Source organism: Ursus americanus, chromosome 25, assembly GCF_024610735.1.
Source record: "Ursus americanus isolate L20-20 chromosome 25, mUrsAme1.1.p, whole genome shotgun sequence".
NCBI lineage: Eukaryota > Metazoa > Chordata > Mammalia > Carnivora > Ursidae > Ursus > Ursus americanus.
In genome coordinates this window covers 39049817-39069638 of record NC_142151.1, presented here as the reverse complement: position 1 = coordinate 39069638, position 19822 = coordinate 39049817, and the positions used below count along the sequence as shown (strand labels likewise).

Below are 19822 nucleotides of genomic sequence, written 5' to 3'. Positions count from 1 at the left end.
GCGTTTAGCTGATTAGGCAGTATCCCCTCCTCAGCAGTTTCTGGAACTCTCCAGTTGGGCTCACATGTGTCCGTGCATCAGCCCTGCTTATGGCTGACTTCCTAATTTCCCCGTCTCTCACCTGATAGGCTACAGTGATGCCACTGAACTGGAATCTTGTTCCTAATGCCAAGTTGATGTGACCCAAATTAATGTCTGCCTCTGAGCTTGGAATCCCGTCGTATGTTTTTGCTGTTGGAAATAGAGTCCTGCTGTACTTGGGTTTCAGTAACACTGACTTCTAAGAAATATAAGGCTCCCCGTGATTCCTAGAATCACCAGCGCCCTGAGCTCCCAAGGCCAGAGAATGTCCTTCCTCATGGAATGTTTTTCCTCAGTGGTCTCCATCATTCTCCTTGTAATCTGGCTTCTTTGAAACCACTGGCATGCTTTGAACACACACGCATGCACGTGTGTGTGTGTGTGTGTGTGTGTGTGTGTGTGTGTGTGTCTAATCCCCTTGGGTATACATGATTCAAGTCTTTTTCTTAGGAGGCTCCTGAGCTCCCATGTAAATCAGGGCTCCACATCTACGTACTAAACTTTCTCCAGAAGCATGTGAGCCTCAGCCGATGACCTCGTGCCGGTGTATATTTTAAAAATTGAGCCCAAGGTGGAAGAGTCCTGCCTTCTAGAGAATGCCTGGGCTGTCTCCACCTTCCATTGTCTGTGGCCAATTCACACGAATGTGGTGGAGAACATTTGAGCTCTTGGAGTGAGGTCAGATACGATTACCTTACAAAAGAGCATATTTCCTCACAATTTTATTTGAATCCCACGATGGGGCCAGGATTCCAGGACGACAGGTAACTTTACTGAGACACAGGTGAGAACTCCGCCGCGGAGTATGGGCCTTGGCCCCCAGCTGGACGGCTGAGGTCATCTGTGACTGTTGCACGCAGGAGCCGTGCAGGCTAGTGGAAGCTTCTGGCATTCATCACAAGATTCCAGCAATAGGGAATGGTTTGGACTATGGACTCTGGCTTCCTTAGGTACCTAGAAGCCCAGTGCCAGTGTAGGGCGCATTCGGTAGTTGAGCAATCCGTGATGAACTGATGAGTGATGCTTTAAAGGATCTCAGACAAATCAGAACGTTCTGGTAGAGACGAGAGCCCAGCCTGGTGTGGCAACCCCGGGGCAGCTGCTAAAAGGGCTGATTTAGCCTTTTCCCTTTGCTTCTCAAACCCTGATTTTTCTTCCACCGGCATTAATCTCTGTCCTCTTATTTGACTCCATTTCCCCTTTAGACTCTTCTCGATGGCAGCAAACTCCTTGTTATGCGATACGACTGGAGAAGAGGGAATTGTCTTCTGGAGGAGACTCCAGAAAGAGTGGAGCAACCCTTCCTACCACCACCATCCTGCCTGTCGTTGTGCAAGTTGCTTAACCAACCGGGGACTCAAAGTTCTCACCCCTGAGTAAGGTTAGTAAGAGCAGTTCTGTGAATTTCCTGGTGCAGTGTGAGCGGAAGATAAAGGACAGTTGAAAGTACTTTGTTGAGGAGCGCCTGGGTGGCTCAGTCAGTTAAGCGCTGGGCTCTTGATTCCGGCTCAGGTCACGATCTCAGGGTCTTGAGTCCCACTCCATGCTGGGCTCCCTGCTCAGCATGGAGTCTGCTTGAGATCCTCTCTCTTCCTCTCCCTCTGCCCCTCCCCCCACACCCATGCACTCTCTCTCTCTCTCTCAAATAGATAAATCTTGAAAAAAAAAAAACTTTCTCAAGAGTTGAAAGGTAAGGGCCCTATAGTTTATGTGCTCATCACTGCTTCCGCTGTAGCCAAAAGGGTCACGTGTGCACGACTGAGCACATTGGGGGCAGCTAAGGTAAAGGCTCTTTCCCAGAGGTCCTGTGTGTCCACACTTGCTGTCAGTATCTCATCTTTGAACGAGAGGCGAGGAAAAGCACATCCATGAGAGAAACAGAGATGGGAAAAGGTGTGGTTCTGATGATGGTTCAGGAAGGCAATGCCTTTTCTCTGAGGTAAGTGGGGGTTACCTGGGAGCTGGGAAGAAATGTCCCTTGGGGGGGGCTCCTGGCTCAGTCGTTAAGCATCTGCCTTCGGCTCAGGCCGTGATCCTGGGGTTATGGGATCGAGCCCCACATCAAGCTCCTCTGCTGGAAGCCTGCTTCATCCTCTCCCACTCCCCCTGCTTGTGCTCCCTCTTTTGCTGGCTGTCTCTCTCTCTCTCCGTCAAATAAATAAATAAAATCTTAAAAAAAAAAAAAAAGAAATGTCCCTTGGGGCCCCCGTGATCTGGGGAGCGTCGTGTGGTGTGGCCACATCCTTCTGCAGAGAGAGGAGAAAAAGTCACTGAAAAAGGAAAATTCAAGGTCTGTGTAAGGGTGGGGAAGATTGATGGTGTGATGTTGATGACGCCAATGCTGTCTGCAAGTGTCTGCCACACGCCACGGGTTTCACTCAGCTTTCCGCCATATTTACCTCATCCTCACGCCATGGGTTTTACTCAGCTTTGCGCCATGTTTACCTCATCTTCCCACAGCTCTCTGACTCAGCTGTTCTAATTCTTACTCTTCAGATCAGGACATAAGCTCAGAGAGGGTCTTTGCTCAAAGTCGTATCAGTATGAAGTAGTAGAATCATGATTTAAGCCCAGCTCTTAAGCCTGGGGGTTTTTTGTTTTTGTGTTTTTATTTTCTACCTGGCTAGACGAAATTTTCCAAGTTCCTGGGGAAGAGGGAGCCATTGGTCTTTGAGAGGAAGAGAGGAGGAAAGGATGGTAAGTGTACCAAGAGATGTTCAAATGGTCTGCATATCCACGGGGAAGGGACTGTCTGTCTTTCCACTGTTATGTCATCACACCTATTCTCCACACAAAATAAGAGCTCACTAAACATTTTTAAATGATGGATGAATGAGTAAAGGAGTGAAAACATAAAATAGCACAGAGATTTCTGAACGGTACAGAGGAGAAAATAAGGAGCTTTTTGCAAAGAATTGCATCTTGAGATGTGAAAGATTGTAAAAAGTAGGGAAGACTGGGACACCCGCGTGCCTCAGTCAGTTAAGTGTCTGCCTTTGGCTTGGGTCATGATCCCCAGGTCCTGGGATCAAGTCCCGCACTGGGCTCCTTGCTCAGCACAGAGCCTGCTTCTCCGTCTCCAGCTACTCCCCCTGCTTGTGCTCTCTCTCTGACAAATAAATAAATAAAATCTTAAAAAAAAAAAAAAAGTAGGGAAGACAGAAGAATGGCCATTGAGGAAATGTAATAGAAAAGCCAATAAAAGGTCAATTCAAGAACGGCTGAGCAGTGAGGACAACTCTCCAGAAGTGTGTATGAATTTGACGATTATTTCTGAGTAGCACTCCCTTGGTCAGGGGGCTCTAGAGAAGGATTTACTGTTGTGCTCTAATCCCACATAATCTATTGTTGCTATCATTAATTTTAAAAAAACACACAGGGTATTCTAAAAAATGATGACGATGAGAATTATGATTTCAATTAAGTCATCGAGAAAGTTAATAGAAGTGCTGGAGAGAGCCAGGCATCCTATCAGTTCTGTTTTAAATACACATCTTTAAATATCTATTTAAATAGTAATTATTGCTATATATTTCCCATCATAGCCATAAATATTTCAGCGTGTGTCTATGAATGGTATATATGGTCCCTTTCTTTTTTTTTTAAAGATTGTATTTATTTATTCGACAGAGATAGAGACAGCCAGCGAGAGAGGGAACACAAGCAGGGGGAGTGGGAGAGGAAGAAGCAGGCTCCTAGTGGAGGAGCCTGATGTGGGGCTCGATCCCAGATCGCCGGGATCACGCCCTGAGCCGAAGGTAGACGCTTAACCGCTGTGCCACCCAGGCGCCCCTATGGTCCCTTTCTAAAAACATAACTACAATATGATTCTGACACTAAAAAGAGATGAACAATTATTTTAAGAGCATCAAATATCTAGTCAATGTCCAAAAGTCCCCAGATTTTATTTTTTGCAGGTATTTGATCAAACTGGGATCCCAAACATGATACATTTGTATGTTACAATTAGTTTATATGACTCTTTTAATCCGTAGGTGCCATCTCTCTTTCTCTTTCTCTCTCCCAACTTACGTGTGAAGAAAATCCAGTGTTTTGTCTGTTGAGTTCCCCACGGTCTGGATTTTGCTGATCCTGCCCCCAGAAGACCATGTAACATGTTCCTCTGGTCTCTTGTTTTATTCCAAAATGGCGTTTGGTTACAGAAGCTTGGAGAGACCTGATTTTTCTAGCAAGAACACTTCGTCAGAGGTGCTGTGTGCTTCCATACGGAAGAATCTGGCCATCTCTTTTTGAGAAATTGGCATTATAGTTGATCATGGCTTAGATTCATTACTTTGCTGAGGATTGCAAAATGATGATATTCTAATTTTATTACTTATTCACTGATTAGTCAAAATTCTCCTAAAAAGAGAGGTCACTAGCTTTCCTAAGGTACAGTTTCTACACATACAGGGAGAATAAATGCCTTTTTCTATGTGTTTATTTGCCATTAAAAAAAAAAACAAAACCAACTAGTGGGCTGTTTCTCTAGCATCCTCCAGAGGTTATCAGCAGGGCTTTTCCTTGTGGTTGCTTAATTTGCTTTATTTTTGTTTTCTGAGTACAGACTCAGAAACCAGACTGCCTGGGATCCCAGCCTCAGCTTGGTCCCATAACTTTGAGCTAAGCAGTTAATCCTGTGGAGCCTCACCTTCCTCCCTTATAAATTGGGGATAGTTAATGATGTCTTCATCATGAAGTTGTTTTGAGGATTAAATGAAAATATTCATAGCCCTCGGGAAAATGTTTGGCACGTCGTGAGCCCAGTATAAATATTTGCCACCATGCGCGTTACTGTTGTTTCTAAGTGGTCCTGAGTGGATTCTATGCGATGGTATTTTGTCAAAGGTCTGCAAAGAATTCTAATGCCGAGCCAATGTAGAGAACCACAGGATTGTTGAGTTTTAAAGAGATAATGTTTACAAAGCAGGGGAATGAAATGATTACATTTGTGCTTAAAAAAAAAAATAGCCCAGGGATTGACTCCCTGCCCCCTTACTCACTAGCTGTGCCAAGCAAATTAACCTCTAAGCCTTGGTTTCTTTAGGTTACTAGTAATGTAGGAATAAGATGAATAGTAGTGCAGGGCTCACAGACTGGCTATGAGGATCGATAATTCTGCAAGCCCGGTACATAGTAAGTGCTCGATAAGGGTTCACTGTGATTTGTTGAAAAACTGCACCACGGGCCACAGTCCGTGTGCCCAACTGACACCCCTCTCCCCGCCCAGATGCGTCTTTCCGCAGAACTAGTTGGTGCTGCCTTTCCCCATGTCTTTATTCAGATCAAAAAGGCAAGCTCTAGGAATTCAGGAAAAATATATTCTATACCAACAGCTGGAATAGAAAGGATCTGTGCTCAGTGCGGTGACCGGCTCTGTAATCTTCCAGTCCGGTAGTTCATAGTAGGACCTTTTAACTGCAACGGTATATTAAAAGGGAGAAACTTCAAATTGGCTAAGCAAATAAATAAAGGCCATTTCAACAGCTCTGTGTCCAAACCCAGATGGATTTTCTGTTATCTCATTTGGGCTTCCTGCTTTATCAGATATTTCTTCCGTCTTCCTGTTGTATGGCTTTACATCATTTGTTTTTGTTATCTACACATCATAAATTGGGGGCATTCCATTTGAGGTGCTGTGTGCTTTAAAAAGAAGGTATTTTGTTTTTTAATATCCTAATTTGTCAACCATAAAGACAACAGACAAGATCGTCTTTAAGAGACAGATGCTACCGGATGAATTATTGATCAAACCATAAACAAGTTGGAAGATGAAATGCATTTGCCAAATCTACTTTTTTTTTAATCTTTTCCAAACTTCTCATCCTACAATCCTAGAGATGTGCAGTAGTAGAGAAAGAATGTTACATACTGCAGGTAGGCCAACTGGAATAATCGGAAGCCGTATTTTTTAAGGCAGTAGTTCCCAATATTTCCAGTACTGAGATCCTCCTTTATGGTTTCCTCTCCCTGTGGGCCCTGTGTTAGGAAAAACTGAACATATCAACCTGCATTTATCAATATTTAATTTACTTCCCCATATTTTATTAATCAAAGTCATCTATAACTGCCACCTGGAACATTCACTCAGTCCGAGACAGCCTGGGTTGCTATGCTGAATCGCTGTAATTCCAGCTAAAAGCAAGAAAGTGTTTGCTTTAAAGAAACCATCTTTCATCTGAAAACAGACATTGTGTTTTTTCTACCCCAGCATGAGAAATGGGGGTGACAATCCTGACATTCAGGGCCCTTTAATCTGTGGTTCCAGTTTATGGTAGGCAGAATAATGGCCCCCCCGAAGATGTCCGTGTCCTATTTCCCAGAACCTAGGAATATGTTAGGTTTCGTGGCAAAGGGGAATTAAGGTTGCTAATCGCTGATTTTGAGATGGGAAGATAATCCTGGACTATCCGGGTAGGCCTTAATGGGATCCTTAAATGTGGAAGCAGGAGGCAGAGAGGCGGTGGCAGAGTGATGGGATTGGATATGATGGGAGAGAGACTCAACCAGCCGTCGCTGGCTGTGGAGACGGATGGAGCCAGGAGCCAAGGAATGGGAGCAGCTTTTAACTGGAAAAGACAAGAGACCGGATTGTCCTTTAGAGCCTCCGGAAGGAATACAGTCCTGCAGACACTTTGATTTGAGCCCAGTGCAACCCATTTTGGACTTCTTTCCTCCAGAATTGTAGGATAATATACTTATCTTCACCTACCAGTTCATGGCAATTTGTTTCAGCAGCTGAGAAAACTGCCACATAACCTCTTTCCCCAAACTCTTGACCTCTATTTCCCTTACGGGCCCTGTGCTCTGACCAAGGTGACTTCCTCAATGGCTCCGCGGGGAAGCTTTCCTGCCTGCTTTTTTGTTTATGGTCTCTCTCATTAGGACCATGAGCCATCTCACGTAGGCAGAGGGGACTCCTGTCTCTTTCAGGATGCTGCCTGGAGGCCTCTTCGGCTATCGGCCCCTCCACCTGCTGGGCGCATGGGATCTCTTCCCTTCCCTTCTCTTCCCTTGCACCCCCACAGTGCTGTCTCTTCTGGCACTCACTGCATTTCCCCCGGACTCCAGTTATTTGTGCACATGTCCTGTCTTCTCTGCTGGATTTTAAGCTTCTTGAGGACAGGGCTAGTTTTAACTCAACTCTAAATCCTCTACAACGCCTAGCCCACTACATTTATGGCCTACCAACTTATATCATTGCAGTCCTTTTTACGTGTGTAAATGTACATACGTGCATATATATACATATATATTTATATGCAAATGACATTATAGAACATTCGTATGCCTTCATGGGATGAAGAGGAAAAAGAACACTCGGGGTTTGTACCAGCCGCCGTACAAATGTTAATAGCCCAGGCATGTCTATATTTGAGGACCAGATGAGCTCTTGTCTCTTTACAAATTGGAGGTTGAGGCATGGGTGAGTGTAGGGGAGTTTATTTCTTGATTGAGGAGATGCATATTAAACGTGGAGAGCTGTACCTGAGACATGTCCGTGCGCATGCAAAGGGTCTGAGCAAAAGAGGAATGGGAGCTCCAGGAGCAACTGTAGGGTGGTTTGGGGCCAAGAGCCCGATATTTCCTTTAATGCAGGATCCAGCTACCAGAAAAGAATTCAAAACACTTCTTCCTGCCAACGTTGAAGAGTATCTTTTTAGAAAGAAAGAAACTAAGAATGAAACTAAACAAGTTATGACGTCAAGGGGCTGATGATACGCTTGGCTTGTACATCTGTAAGACAAGGCATTCTTTAAAAGAAAGAACTGGAAAGTTTTGTCTCTAGGATAAGGTATCTTTGTGATACCATAACTTCCAGTTCTGTGAAAACAGAAAATTGTTCTTGTTAATATTTTGCCTGTTGAAGTGACTACTTTAGTTATTTTTTAAACTTTTGTTCTTCTTAAAATAAACATCAGACCCAAGAATCCAGTTCCTTCCAAAGACTATCCTCGTCACGGTACATTTTTAGTTCATGTCTTCTCAGAGTCGGGAAATGAGAGCTCACGGATGCCTTTTTAGTTATTTGTATTTATTGACTGTTCACTATATGCCAGACACTATGCCCAGTGCTTTATACTGCTGTTTAAAGCCAACAGTTCTGCGAGGTGGGGTCCATTTTAGTTTGGCTAGCTGAGCCATGACACGTTTAACCTCGTGCACAAGCTTTCATCACCAATAAGAGTCACAGACTCAACTTACCCGGAGGTATTTGCATCCCCAAGCCTGTTTTCTTGACCTCAGTGACATGCAGACCGTCTCCATGGGCTACTTGCTGGGCAGAGGACGGGGTGGTATCCCTCCGGGACACAGATGTCAACTTCTGTCCTTAGATATTCGAATTTTAAGGAAACTCGGAACTGGACTTTCCAACTTTTTGGGTAACAACCCAAAACGAGAATCACGTGTAACATCTAGTCACTGAACACACGCCATGAAATAATACCATTGTTGCTTGATATGTATGCTGATATTTTTTATTCTATTTCATTTTTTTAAAAATTCTGGTCAGGATGCACTAGACTGTTCACAATTCACTAATGGGTCATTACCTTTATTTTGAAAGACACTGCACTAGAACATACCTAGTCTAGCTTACACAATCACCTTTTGAAGAAAGCTCTACCATCTTATTAGGCAAATCATTTAATTTTGGAGGCCTGTGTCCACATCTGCAAGATAAGGTTGGACCAGATTACTGATTCTTCATCCTGGCTGCACATTGCAAATATTTAGAGGGCTCTTAAGCACACTTACGTCCAGGTTCTTGCCCCCAGCATTTCTGGTAATTATTGGTGATTGTTGTGTTGGTTAACTCCCCAGGTCACTATAACATGGCACTCGAGTTAGGAATTACTAGACTAGATGATTGCTACATTTTCTTCCAGCCAACAATTCTGACTATTCTGATACAGCGCACAGAGTATCTTTTTAAAATTCTTTTTAAAGCTAATATTTGTAAGGAGAAAAGGGCAGTAAGCTTGAGCAATATCCCTTACACATTCTAGTTATATAAGGAATTGGTGTTTGTGTAAAACTCCTGATGTCCTGAGTGTACGCTCACGGATTCTGATAGTGGATATCCAGGCTGGGGCCACATACACTTTATGTTTAACGAACACCTTAGGTGATTCTGATGGAAGTGGGCCGAGAAACACTGCAATCACTTCATCTTGACAGCTGTTGGTTGTTCCCATAGTCCTCAGTACCTGGCACACGGCCTGCGGCCACTGCTCTGAAACGTTTGCTAAAAACCACACCACCGACCTGCCTGGACACCAGCACCCTCTGCCAGTGCCGCGGCTTCGTGTCCTTTTCCCTCCGTTCTTTGATTCCTTTTCTAACGTAGCCCAACTAAACGATCACATTCTGCGTCTTCGTTTGCTCCAACCATAATTACGGCCTTAAATATTAAAATCATGCTCAAACTGGGTTACTAATACTCTGGGAGGTATGGTGGTAGGTAAAACAATAGGACGAGCTTGGAAAAGCTTTAATTTTTTTTAACAACTACTTTTATAGTGCCATCTATGTGCCGATCACAGTCGCAAGGACTTTATAAAGATTAATTCGGTTGACATCTATAATAATCCTATGAGATAGGTGTCCTCATCCTCCAGTTTTATGGATTAGGACCCTGAATCCCATTTCTGTATTTCTGTAGCACTGATTCTACTCAATGTTTTGAAGGGCATTATTGCTATTTTTAAACATAAAACAAATAATGATACTGTACGGAGTTGAGCACAGAATTTCCGTTAATATTTTTTTCAAGATTTTATTTATTTGAGAGAGAGAGAGAGCGCGCATATGAGCAGGGGGAGGAGCAGAGGGAGAGGAACAGGCACAAGCAGACTCTCCCCTAAGTGCAGAGCCAGATGCAAGGGTCGATCCCAGGACCCTGAGATCATGACCTGAGCTGAAGTCAGACGCTTAACCGACTGAGCCACCCAGGCAACCCTGAGTTAATATCTTAATAGGAGGTGTAAAATAAATTTGATTTGGGGGTCAGCTGCCAGAGGCAGACCTCCTGTGAGTAAAGGTTCAATCTCCTCCATCGTTAGTGGTATTTCAGTGGAAAAATTTGAGAATTTGGTATTAAGGAATTACTCAGTAAAGCATTAAATTAATCCACACAAGTAGCAATTTTCTTGAACAATGTTATATAATAATATTGTCTCTAACCATGCAAATTGAATGTATTACCTAATACAAAATAAACATTTTTTTTTGAGTTAACAAATATGTATTTGTCAATCAACTAATAAAAGACTAGTCTCTCATTTGCCAACGGACATAGGTACGTATATACCCTCATTCTACTATGGCATCTAATCAAAACTTCGAAGCTAACATTCACTTCATAGGAGGTACAGGGGCTAAAGTAAAAATTAAATGACATCGTGCAGAAATCAGACAAAGTCAAAGTGGAACATTCTATAGGACGTGTCTTTTCAATGTGTCAATGTCATGGAAAAAAAAAAGCCTGTGTTTGGGTTCTCCTCTAGACTAAAAGAGATTCAAGAGACGTAATAACCACTGCAATGTGTGATTCTTTAGTGGACCCCGATTGGAACAGCTGTAGAAAACATTTGTGGGAATGGGTATCTGTCTTAGTTCGGGCTGGTATAACGACGTACCATAGACTTTGGTATATAAACCAGTGGCTTATTAACAACAGACATTTCTTACAACAATAAAATAAATGACATTTATGAACAATGGAAATTTATCAGTTTATAGGTAGAAACTTAGAAATTGAGAAACAAATTTCTCTAGATGTTCAAGATCAAGGTGCCAGCATAGTTGGATTCTGACGAGAACCTTCTTTTTCCACCTTTCATTGTATTCTCACGCGGCCAAGAGAGGAGGGAGGAAGCAAGCTCTTCTGTGACTCTTCTCAGGGCCCTAATCCCATTCGTGAGGGCTCCAACCTCATGACCTCATCTCATTCTAATTATCTCCCAAATGCCCCACCCTCTAATACCATCACAGTGGGGTTTTAACATATGAATTTGGGGGGAGGGGTCCAAACAGTATCACATGATATCAGCAAGTTATCGTCAGTTTTGTTAGATGTAATACTTACGGTTATGTAGGAATATGTCCTTCTTTCCCACATACAAAATATTTAGGGATGAAATATTATGAAGCAACTTCCTTTAAAATACTTCAGAACAAGGATATATATGGAAAAATGTTGACAATGGTTATACATTTAGGTTATGGCTACGTAAGTGGGATTACATGTTTCTTTCTACATTTTTGTTTCTTCGGTTTTCCAAGTGTGGAACTTACTAGAAATGCAAATTCCAGGGCCGCACTCTAGACCTACTGAATCAGAAACTCTGTTGGAAAGATGGCAGCCGCAGTGTTTTCACAGGCCTTCCAGGATATTCTGACAGACTCCAAATAAAGTTTGAGAACCACTGCCTTAGGGCATGGTGCTGTTAGGGAGGAGTGGTTGGTAGGAAAAGGATCCATTGGGCACTGTGATGGAATTACGGAGATGAAATATAGTATAAAAAATGAGTCCATGTGATGTAGACATGGGAGTGGGAAGTGAAGATAAGAAGCCAGGTACCCCCAGGTCTGAGAGGCATCTCTGCAGCATGATGGAGGACACTTGCTCGGGGCCCAGACTCGATGTCACAGACCACAAGGCCTGATGGTGTCTCTTCTTCATGGGGGTGTCCATTGTTTGCCTCTGCCATAGAAGCTTCCGTGGGTGCTCCCACTCTTCCAAGACAGGCCCCTTCTTAGAGATCTGGGGGCTGCTCCTTAGAGCATTGTTAGGTGCTGACAGAAGGTGCCATGTGGAATGACTGTCACCTCCCCTGCACACCTTACTCTGCAGGCTGGACTGGCCACACAGTCCCATTTTCCCCACCCAGCCTCCCACCTTAGAGCAAGAAGAGGGCCATCACGCCTGGTCCATTTCATCCTACTTCGGTAAACTAACCGATCTCAGACTTGTCACAGGCTTACCTAAGGAATATTAGTTCATACTTGGGCACAGATTATAATCCTCCACTGAAAAAGAGCTTCATGTATAGAATGTCACCAACACGCCTTCTTTTCACTTACACCAACTATTTTATGTGGCATTCTCTAGAATGGTATTTCCCAAAATATGTTTTCAAGACATAATGCATATGAAAACGGTCTGTGGCTCAATAAATCTGGAAAATACTAGGCTACACATGTTTAACCAAGTTCATTTCATGCAGAACTTCTCAGAGCCTCGAATCCATTAAGAGTCATTGTGAATTTCCACATGGGGCAATTACAGAACAAATCCTTACAAGTACCCTTGCCTGTTGAACGCATATACAGATGATGGCTCAGAGACATGTTTTAGGAAATCTTTCTTTAAAGTTTAATGGGTAAAATCTTGTGAAAAACTATGAATTAAGGAAGCAGTGATAAGAGGCTTTTTTGACGTAGTAGGAATGAGATATTGTTTCTAGAGTTTTAAAAACAAGCAGACAATTGTTTAAAATAATGGCAAATCCTTTCCATCCGAGCCTTAAAGATCCAAGTTTTCAAAACTAAGTACTTGTGCAGAATTCATGAACAGAAAGCCGTCAGAGATGGAGCTGCCACTGTGAACAGCTCGAGGAAATAACATTAATGTTGGGTCCAAGCATCACGCAATGCAGGGGCCCTGAGAATAGGGGCTCTGCAGCTGGCCAGTGGGTTGGGGGGATGGTCCCCATCCTATGGCAGGATAGAAGATTCCATCTATTTTCAAATGCTGGGCCTTGCTTTGTTTGTGCTGAGGGAAAAATAGTCACAGTTTCGAAGTTTTGGCCTTCGACGTAACAGTATACCTTATGCTAGAATAAGGTGAGAATCATATGCTGCTTGGATAATGTTAATTTATTCATTAATTTTACTTTTTTCTTTTCTTTTTCCAGAAGACAAGAGCCAAGTGAAAAAAGCTTTGAGTGCTCTCATTTTTTGAGGCTGGAGAAGAGGCCAAATGAACCCTGCATTTTAAGTCTTAACAATAAAGCAATCATTTCTCTTGTAACTGCTGAATAATTTAGGCTCTTTTTACCAGACAAGAGCTTGATTGCATTGCTAGGTTTCTTGACTTAAGGAGCAAGGTAGCAAGAGTAAAAATGGGCAAAGCAGCTCAGGGCTGGAAGATAAAGGCCAGGATATGTATGAAATTAGCACTGAAGGTGCTATCAGGCTAATACCATAGGGGTGAAGAGGCTCAGGGTATATTAGCCACCCAGGATGACTTAGATCAAGTTGAGAGAATTCTAGAGACATTTTCTAAAGCAAAGTGATCAAATACAGCTCAATTTTAATATAAATTATGTTTTTGTGAGTACACAACGTGAATTATGTTCTTGAACATTTATCTGAAGTAAATATACTTGGACACCTACCTTGCCAAGCACTGTGCTATGAGACATCGGGAATTCAACAGTGAATAAGATTTAGGAGCTTACTTCCAAGTGGGAGGGGCTAAGAAGCAAGCAACTACTGAAGCCACGAATGAGGGGGTAAGCAATACGAGGAAAGGAGTGCCATGATAGATTCTAACAGTCGTTGTAGCTGAAATGGTCCTCAAAGGCCTTTCAGGAGGGGACTTGAAAAGTGGGGATGGAAGCATGAAGAGTTAGACAGCCCAAGAAACAGGGCGTAGGGGATGTGGCACATTCTAGGCAAAGGGAATAGCAAGCACAAAGACCCAAGTTATGAAAGAGCTTGGCAGGTTGTGTATGAACAGAGAGAAGCCCAGTGTGGCCAAAAGCATGAAGATCAATGAAGAGAGTTCCAGAAGACAACATTGCGGGGGCAGGCGGAAGCCCGATCACGTAGGACAGCAAGAGACCCCGTACAGATTTTGCTCAGGGGTAGTGGATTTTGGACTTTTGAGCTCCAGAACTGCTAAGAGAATAAAATATGTGTTGTTTTAAGTCACCAAGTTTGTGGTAATCATTACAGCAGCTCTAGGACATTAACACACCTGGGCAGGAAAAGATTTTCCCTGAGTCTACCTGCACCGCTCCCCATCTGAGAAAAACAGGACCATCAAGTAATTGGTGCAATTTAATCCATAATACAAGATAGCAGATTCCTTTTTGATTCAGCATCTGGTCCTCGGTACCGTACCTCAAAGAACTCACTCTCCTTGCCTCATCTGGTGTGATCAGAACACTAGCCTGACTCATAAGAGATACAAACCACACCACTGATTTCTTGGTTTATTCACGAAAATATAAATACTAGAGTCCACGTACTCAGATCAACTCCTAAGCACTGCATTGTCTTGCTTGGGAAATGTAAAATCAGAATGAGGCAACGGGTTTATCTCGAGGGCTAATGTTACCGAATCTCACAGCCTGGTGCATCCCCTCCTCCCTGGGATTAGAACGTTGGCATTAGCTGGACAGGTACTCGCTCTCCTGACTCTGCTGGGACATTCTGGCAAATTCTCACTTGCAGGTACCACTGTTCTTGAGTCCTTGATGGTTGTCATCCGCTGTTTCAGCAATGTTCCTTCAGATGTGCTAAAGGATTCGACGTCCACGTACAGTAACTGCTCAGAGACTTGGGTCACAGCGTCCTTAGGAACACTGGAACTTCACCTTGTCATTCACTCACGGATTCATTCAAGAAACCTTATTCAGTACTAAGTGGTATACACCGTGCTAGGATCTGAGACACAGAGGTAAGAGGAAGGTCTTATTCTTTGCAAATTTTATGGTTTTTTAGTAGATTAAAAGCTGCTGTGTATTTCTTCTATAGAGATGATCTTGTCAATTTTTTTGTGACTTCATGAATTTCATTTTTTGCAGATTAACATTTCCTGACACTTACTGTCAACTTCAGGAATGGCCCAATTGAGGACTTACGAGCCAGTCAAATCAATCCAATGAAATAATCAATCATTCAGAAAATATTAGTCATGTCCTGTTTTGACTGTTTTATACAAGTATTAACATTTCATGAGTCTAGGGTGATAAAGGCCGTAGCATATTAAGTCTTTGTGATGTTAACATTTTCATAAAACAGCAAAGAGATGGCCATGGATGTTAACATTTCCATAAAACAGCAAAGAGATGGCCATGGCCGTCTGTCACGAGTTGTGCCCTGGGTGGTTCCTTCCGACCAGTAGTTTTATTCTGTAATGGTGTTAGACATTGTGATCGAGTGCAACTTCTTCTTTTCTAATTTTCTCAAGTCCCAAACTCAAAAGACTATTCAAAGAAATCACGAAGTCACAAGCACACCATCCTCTCTACTTTACACACATTGCACATCCAGCCAGTGAGCCTTGGGCGTTACGGGGCTACAGCGGTTTTCACCATCATTTTCATAGAAAGACCACGTTTTGGTAAACTGTCCTTCTTGGTGTGACACTGCTGTGGTATCAGTCTCCATGGTTTGAAAATGCATGTCAATCAGAAACCGGTATAAACTAGGAAAGACTAGTGGAAGAGGGATTTTTGTGTGACCTATAACAAGTCACTCACCTCTCTTGGCTTACTTAACTAGGAAACATTATATATTTAGCTTTCCCAGTTTTAAAATTCAATGACTCTGAGAATCTCTAGAAAATATGATCACAAAAAGTTAAAGTTCTTCTGTTTATTGGTAAGGAATCAGGTCCATCTTATGGAGACTTTCAGAACGATTTCAGACAAATTCCATTTTGAGTAATTTATAAAACAGATGCCATAAACACCGTCCTTGCTTTTTAAGCAGCTAATTCGTAATGGAAGGGAGAGGCACCATTAAATATAGCCACATCCCAAACCCACAACTACTATCGTGAAACGACTTCTTTATTTCTATTTTCTGTTTACAAAAAAAGACAAACAGGAGAGGGAGTGGGGAGGTGGGAATAATGCTTGATCACCCCCAGAGAATAGAGGAAGAGGCCACAGCCAACAAAAATGGAGGAGACTGCCTGCCCTTCCCTGTCCTTATCGGTGACACCAATGACCAAAAAGAAGCCCAAGCACGGACCAAAGGCTTAAGTTAACAAGGTCAGTCAGTTTCGGGACAGTCAGATGATCTGTCCAGCCCATGAATAGGAGGAGGACAAGGGCCCTCGTCGGTTTACTGAGGCCTTGGCTGTGGGCGGGAATGGCCCCGTCTCCTGGAAGGCCTCGGCCGCCGACCCCAGGGCCCGTAGGGGCCACGAGGCGCGTACCGGGGGAAACCCCTGTGAACCACGGGGGCCCGCTGCAGATAGGGTATGGGGAAAGGGGGCACAGGCGGCTGAGGATCGCTCATAAAGTCATCTTCAAAGGCAAATCCCGTCTGGGCAGCTGAGGGGACATCTGAATGGAAATAGTTGGAGAATTGATCCGACTGGAAAGGCTGGTCAGAGTAATAATACGTATCTTGGGGACAGACCACACACCGCGGCATCACCTGATGAAAAGGAAAGGGACGAGGATGCGGGGGCAAGGGCAGGTGGAGAGGTGGCGGCAGGGGCAGCGGGGGAGTCGGGAGTAGAGGGCTGCACCGGGGAGGCGGGGAGGCCCGCGGGCCTCTGCCGGCCGGCCGCCACCTCTCCAGTCCTGGGCCGGGCCTGATCCACGCGCCCACGTGGTCGCGCCGCGGCAGCTCCACGCCCCAGGCGTCGGCCACGTGCGCCAGCAGCAGCTGGGACAGGTGGCGGTGCGCGCGCTCGTTCCAGTGCACGCCGTCGCGCTGCAGGTGCTGCTCCGCGTGGCGGAAGTGGAAGTGCAAGTCCAGCACGTCGAAGCCGTGTCTCTTGGCCTCGGCGGAGCTGTAGAAGTTGGCTTCGATGACCTGGACCCGCAGGGAGTCGTCCCCGGGCTGCCGCTCCTGCGGGAGGAAGCCCGCGGTGATCCGCTTGCCCACGGGCATGGCTGTGTTCCACACCAGGAGGCACGACTCGGGCAGCACCTGGCCCAGGCGCCCGAACAGGCTCCCCAGGTTCCTCAGGTAGCTCTGCCAGGAGTCCGGGCCGTACCTGGAGAGGTCCCAGAGGCAGGAGTTCATGATGACCACGTCCGGGAGGCCGTGCTCGCCGGACTGCAGCTCCTGCAGGATGGCCTCCAGGTAGCTGGAGTACACGCGCGTGAGGAAGTAGAAGCGCACCAGGTGGTGGGCGTCGCAGAACTGGCGGACCTCCCGGTACTGGATGCCGTTGTGCATGGGGCCCATCTGGCCTCCGTCCACCAGCTCGTCCTTCTCGAAGGTCTCCTCCCCCTTGGCCTTGAGCTGGTTGGTGGTGAGCAGGCAGTCCTTCTGCAGCAGGAGCACCAGGTCCTTGTACACAGCTCTCTGGACCGAGTCGCCCAGGATGACCACGAACTTGTTGTGCAGCAGTTGCTGCACTTCCGAGGCCTGCAGGTGGACCATGATGCCCAGGGCGCGGCCCGCGACGTTGCTTTACACGCGGCGGGTCTTCGGATTGCTAGGACAGAAGGAGAGGTGGCTGGGAGGGATGCCCCCGGGCAGGCCCTCGGTGTGGGCAAGCCTCGGGCAAGGGCATGGAGGGTTGGCCTGGGAAAGCCACTCCCCTAAGCCTGGGAGCAGGAAGAGAGCAAGAAGGGAGCCCGAGCAGTAAGCCCTGCCTGGCCAGGCCTCACCTTGACCTGTGAACGCCTGCTCAGTGGCTTTTGGGAGGCTCAAGTTCCATCAGGTCAGAAGCCGCCAACCCCATAGGCCCTCCTTCCCTGGCTGGAGGTGACACTGCGGATGGGAAGTCAGTGTCCGACCACTGGAGGATGGGGAGGCAAACTTTGCAGCTGCTTAATAATGAGGATGGTGAGCGAGCAAGAACGCACAGAACGTTGTGATATGGTAAGCTGAAAAAGTCACATGTCACATGGGTGCCCTGTGTCACTCACTGAAACTTAGAAAATAGGTCACACTGAAAGAAAATACGCAAAAACAGTTTTTAATAGAAAAGCAGGTTTACGGATGACTTGCCTTACCTCCTTTTTTGTAAATATACTTTATATATAATTGTACATTTAATAACTTAAAAGGAATTCAATGAAATGCAATAAACAACAGAAAGGAAAAGCATGCGGCGCCTGGGTGGCTCAGTCGGTTATTAAGTATCTGCCTTCAACCTGGGTCATGACCCTGGGGTCCTGGGATCAAGCCCCATGTTGGGCTCCCTGCTGGTGAGGAGTCTGCTTCTCCCTCTCCCTCTGCTTGTGCTCTTTCAAATAAATAAAAAATCCACCCCCCCCCCAAAAAAAAAGGAAGAAAAAGGAGGAAAAGTACATGTGCCAGGTCAGAAAACATAAAAACAGATTTCTTTTAACAAGGAATCAGCTGTTTTTTGCCAACAGGCCTTGTAAAAAAGGGCAATAACACTGGAAATCATTCACACGTTACAGCTGTAATATTCTTTGCTTTCCATAGGAAGAAGATCAGAATATGCCATCCCCAAATATGCCATTTTAGCATAAGGATTATTTTGAGCTGAAGGCAACTAAGAATGGACAGACACAGGAAGAGGTCTCGGCACTTCCCTTACCTGCCTTAAAGCAGTGTATAAATTTCCCTTTGAGGCAGGTGCTCCTTCCCCCACCAGGAAGAGAGGAGTCAAGGAAGATGACAGGGAGCTGTCGCCACCAACATGAGTTTGCAGACTTCACTAAAATAGCCCCGATTTTCCATTTGTTCCCTCATATGTTTCCGAGTCTTCCCCACAATTCATCATCCCATGAAACCCAACTCTTTTTCCTTTGTTAAAATGATATATAAGCCCCTGAACCTGCTTCTTTGCGTTTCTATTCTGTGAACTCCTGTGTACATAAATATTAATAAAAATTGTGTGCTATTTCTCCTTATAACCTGTCTTTCATTCACAGGGCCCCAGACACTGACCCTACCAGGGTAGAGGAAATGTTTTTCCTCCTGAGCGCATTGCATAAAACCTTAAGAGTTGTGAAACTCATCTTCAAAACTTCAGTTTATTTTAAAGCTGACATTTACAACCATATCCATTAATGAATAAAAGGTAAAAACACACTTCAGTATCACCAGCAGATCTCAGACGGGGAGGAACATGGTATCCACTTCATACACTTACACAGGCCAATACAATCCATTGTGGTTTGATATTCCCAGGCTTCCATGCATCAGTAAGCATTTTATTTGGGGTGGGTGGAGAGCTATTATTAAATTACAGTTTTTAAAAGCTACACTATTTGTGGTTTTAAATGGGTACAAGTGCAAAAATAAAAACAGGAAAACGGGTAGTCTGTAAGAGTTGCCGTAAGAGAACAGTTGAAAATATTGGCTTCTTTTCCCCCAAAGAATCTTCATTCAAACGCTTCTGTTATCAGAAAAAAAGCTTAAGAAGAGGATAGAGCTCATTGTGGTACAACAGGATAAAACCGTAGGCAACCTCCAAATCCCTTTGGGGCTCAGGCATGCTCCTTTGTCTGCAATCATTTCTCAAACTTATTAAGTGTCTACTCAGGGCTCCACAGAGGGGATATAAAAATGAGTAAAACCTGGTCACGCCCTTCAGGAGCAGATCAGAAAGTCACTGGGAACGATGACACAGAGCGCGACGAACAGAGCAGAAACAGGTGCTGCATTCTTTCAGGGTCTTCGTGAACAGATAGTGCTCCCCTGCCCTAGACCCCAGTCTCCAAAGTGCAAAGTGAAGGGGGAACCCTCCTCCCACACTTTCTCAGGTTCTCATGGGGCTGCTCCGATGCTCTCTCTGGGCTAGCACTCTGCTCCCATCACGGGCCTCGTCCCCTAC

At 44.8% G+C, this 19822-nt stretch overlaps 1 protein-coding gene and 1 long non-coding RNA gene across 7 annotated transcripts in view; one reads left to right on the top strand and one right to left on the bottom strand.

Moving 5' to 3' along the window:
* PCED1B (PC-esterase domain containing 1B) overlaps positions 1-19822 on the bottom strand; it is a 71894-nt gene that overhangs the window by 42921 nt on the left and 9151 nt on the right. For 2 of the 5 annotated variants that reach the window (XM_045801206.2, XM_045801205.2), the window contains exon 2: positions 3968-17503. The exons of 1 other annotated variant lie outside the window; for it this stretch is intronic. In XM_045801206.2, coding sequence (XP_045657162.2) covers positions 16171-17448 — 1278 coding nt within the window. In that variant the 5' untranslated portion in view covers positions 17449-17503 and the 3' untranslated portion in view covers positions 3968-16170. Of the gene's footprint in view, positions 1-3967; positions 18471-19822 lie in introns of those variants that run through there. 2 more of the 5 variants (XR_015721678.1, XR_015721679.1) reach the window with 2 other exon arrangements.
* On the top strand, positions 1756-13075 carry LOC123794817 (uncharacterized). Of its 2 annotated transcripts, XR_006780258.2 has the most exons (3): positions 1756-2020; positions 2709-2778; positions 13005-13075. It is a non-coding gene; the product is annotated as an uncharacterized LOC123794817 (long non-coding RNA). The 2 variants fall into 2 exon arrangements; XR_015721683.1 differs by lacking the exon at positions 13005-13075 and having other exon boundaries at positions 2709-3230.